The sequence below is a fragment of the Rhea americana genome, unplaced genomic scaffold (genome assembly GCF_003343005.1).
Source record: "Rhea americana isolate MKP2758 unplaced genomic scaffold, rheAme1 scaffold_222, whole genome shotgun sequence".
Classification (NCBI taxonomy): Eukaryota; Metazoa; Chordata; class Aves; order Rheiformes; family Rheidae; genus Rhea; species Rhea americana.
In genome coordinates, this window is record NW_028186337.1 from 1411233 (window position 1) to 1414328 (window position 3096).

Sequence of the window (3096 nt, forward strand, 5' to 3'; positions counted from 1 at the left end):
AAAAAGTTCCGCGGCCCCGCACGGGGGAGGCGGCCCGGCCCGGAACAAAGGCGAGCCCCGGCGGGGGCCGCGGAGGAAGGAGGAGCCTTCCTCCCTCTCTCCCCTCCTCCTCCTCCTCCTCCTCCTCCTCCTCTGCCCCTGCCCCCTGCCCGGCGCCGACCGCCGTCCTCGCTCAGCCTTGGCACGTCCTTTTCCGGGAACGCACCGCGGCCGGCGGGCTTACAAACGCGCGGGGTCGTTTGGCTTTACTCCCAGGTTTTGCTGCTCCCCTCCACTTTTTAAGAAAGAAAAAATATAATAAGAAATGATAATAAATAGATGCAGTGAAACAGGGTGCTGGCACGGCAGCAGCACCGGGGTTCTGCACCTTTGGTGCCTGCTCTCCCAAGGCCGGCGTCGCTGGGCTTTTCCAAAGGCATCACCAAGGCTGTCCAAGGCAGAGCGCACACGCTCGCTGTGGGAGAAGCAGCCTTTCCCCGCGAGCAGGGAGAGCGGGTCTTGCGCTGTCTTATCTTTATGGCTCCCCATCCAGGACAGGTAATTCCCTGAAAAATAAACAGCATTTCAACAGATGCAACACCGCAGCAAAGGGGCTTCTCCCGGGGCTTATTTTCATCGTGCAAGACACCAACCAAACCCATCCGGGTAAGGGGCTCCCCGGGTGGGAGAGGGCACGGCGGCTCCGTGCGCAGCTCCGGCAAACCCGTTCGTCCTTGCACCCCATTGCACTGCAAGTCTTCCTGGCCCGCGGCGAAACGAGTGAAGCATCCGGAAAACAGGCTGCGATGGCTCRCAGGTAGCTCGCAACGCGGAGGAGCCGATACTGTATTGACGCGCCTTCCGGGGCGCTCCGGAGCAGCAGAGGAGGGTGAGGAGCCTTGCTTCCTCGCGCCGCGGCTTGCTTGGGTTTTGTGGGGGAGTAACCAGGGCTCAGCAGTCCCAGTCCGACCCCAAAAGCCCCCAAGAAGGAAAGCCGCAAGGCACCACCCGAAAAGCGGTGCATAAGCTTCTGTCAGCCAGGGAAACGGGACTTTGAGGTGGGAAACCAAACTTGAATTCCCGAAAGCAAGTCTTCCCATTTGTTTGCATGTCTCTCTCGCATAGTGCAATGTGTAATTCAACACAGGGCTTGAGACATAAAAGATTCTTTGCGCTAAATATAGGGGGAAAACAAGAGTTTATGTGCTCCAAGCATTTTTGGTAACTTAGGCAGATATGCATTCGTTAGGGCATTAAAATTGGAACAAGCCATAATTATGACTGAATGGATTTATGATGAAACGTGTAATAAAGAGCAGATTTTACTCATGAAGACCAGCTCCCCAAACATCATTTAATTAATCTTTTCAGAGGCCAAAAGTATTCCTTTATCCGCAATATCCATGAACTCATCCAGTCCCTGTAGACCATTAACGCTTCCCCTAAGTTAGCAAACCGTTGGCTTCAGCGCCAGCAGCCACGTCCGTCTGAGCTGACAAACGGGTCCTTCAAATCCGGCTGCCGACRACGGTCGGTCAAAGCTTTAAATTCGATTCCTTCCACTGTATGCAGAGCTAAACTGAACGCACAGCTACTAAAGGTCATCAAGAAATGTTTTGAGGTCCTGAGCCTACACCTTGCTGCACACGGTGGGCGTGCAAGACCCCACCATCTCTCCCAGATCCATCATGCTAGTAGCGACATCAACCTTATCCGTTAGTATTACTTGCCTTCAATGTTAAAATGACCACAACTAAAGCGGATTTTTGATTACCTCTAGTAAGACACCCCCATCCAGAAGGAAAAGGAAGAAACAACCCTGGTCACCATCACAGCTAAGAATGGACAAAAGTTCCTCTCCCGGTTTCTCTCCTCCCGTCGCTCCCTGCCCTGCCTCATCCTGTGCTTCCTACAAAAGGCCTTTCACAGGGATTAGATAGTGCTAATTAAACAGAGGAAAATAYCTCTTAGGAAAAAAGATTTAAACAGATCAAATTTCCTGCATTCAGGCAACAGCTTTTGGCGGAAGCTTGAAATAAAATCTTACGCTCCCACGCAAACACAACAGGAACGTTTTGGTTTGGTGGAAAAGCTGCTCTTATCTTCAGCCTTCTTCCTTCCCCTGCCCCACAGTTCCCAGCACAAGGAGAGGGTGGGAAGAGTTAAAAAAGGAGACAAGTATATGGTTGGGGTTTTTTTTTCCACTAGTAAAGCTAAATTGAAATTTGCAGCAGTTTAATACTTAATAATAGATTTCAAAATAAATTTTAGTTTAGAGCGGTCAGTGTACAATGAAAGATTTTATTCCAGACAGCAATTTCTTACAAACACGTTTGTTGAAGGAAAAAGTCATTTGGCYTAAAAACAGCCCAACAAGCACAGCGAACAAATAGGTTTCTTCCAACAAAACGAAAAGAAGAAGAAGAAAAATTCTCCAAAAATGTTGAGCGCCGTAGCTGTCCTTCTAGCTCAGGAGCGGCTTGGTCCTCCCCTTGCCTCGGCCCACCTAATCCGTCCCTTCRTCCTTCCGCCCCAGCACCGGGTCGACCCTTCCCTGTGGCTTCAGGCGCAACCTTTCCGCTTCCATCCCGGCGTCTAACCCGAGCCTTTCCCTGGTTTTCCCCTGCCCCTGTTCTGCTCTTCACAGCAGCAACCCAAGGACCACCTTAGGTAGACGTGGTGGAAAGGGCGCTAAAAAAATAGCCATTTGGGTGGCTTTTTCCGTTGGTCTCTGTCGCRGGTGCTGTTCTGCTCGACCGTGCAGGCTTCCTGGAGTGGGGGCCACCGGGTCTGATAAAATCAGAGCAACCTCAAGCAATTACCTCAAACGGCTTTTCTGCCCCCTGACATCCCGGCTTCGAGAGGCCGCACGCCGGGCTCGGCCGCAGCGCAAAGCTAGGGCCGCGTGTCCAGCCCGCGGCCACCGGTTCGGGTCTTTCCGGAGAGTTAAAGCTGCTGTTTGGAAATCCGAAAGATGAGAAAACGCCGGCGCGACTCGGCCGACGGTCGCCACGGGGTGACTTCTGGCGAGGAACTGCAAAACCCGTGGGGCTAGGAAGAGAACGGAAACACTTCTTTTTTTTAAAAAAAAAAAAAAAGAATAAAATACTTTTTTCT

At 51.8% G+C, this 3096-nt stretch overlaps 1 protein-coding gene across 1 annotated transcript in view; it reads right to left on the reverse strand.

The window, feature by feature from the left end:
- ADAMTS14 (ADAM metallopeptidase with thrombospondin type 1 motif 14) overlaps window positions 1–2566 on the reverse strand; it is a gene marked incomplete at its 3' end in the record, with an annotated part of 32311 nt that extends 29745 nt beyond the window's left edge. Inside the window, exon 1 of the mRNA XM_085305590.1 lies at window positions 2553–2566. Within this exon, the coding sequence (XP_085161716.1) occupies window positions 2553–2566 (14 nt within the window). The remainder of the gene's footprint in view (window positions 1–2552) is intronic.
- Window positions 2567–3096: the final 530 nt, after the last annotated feature.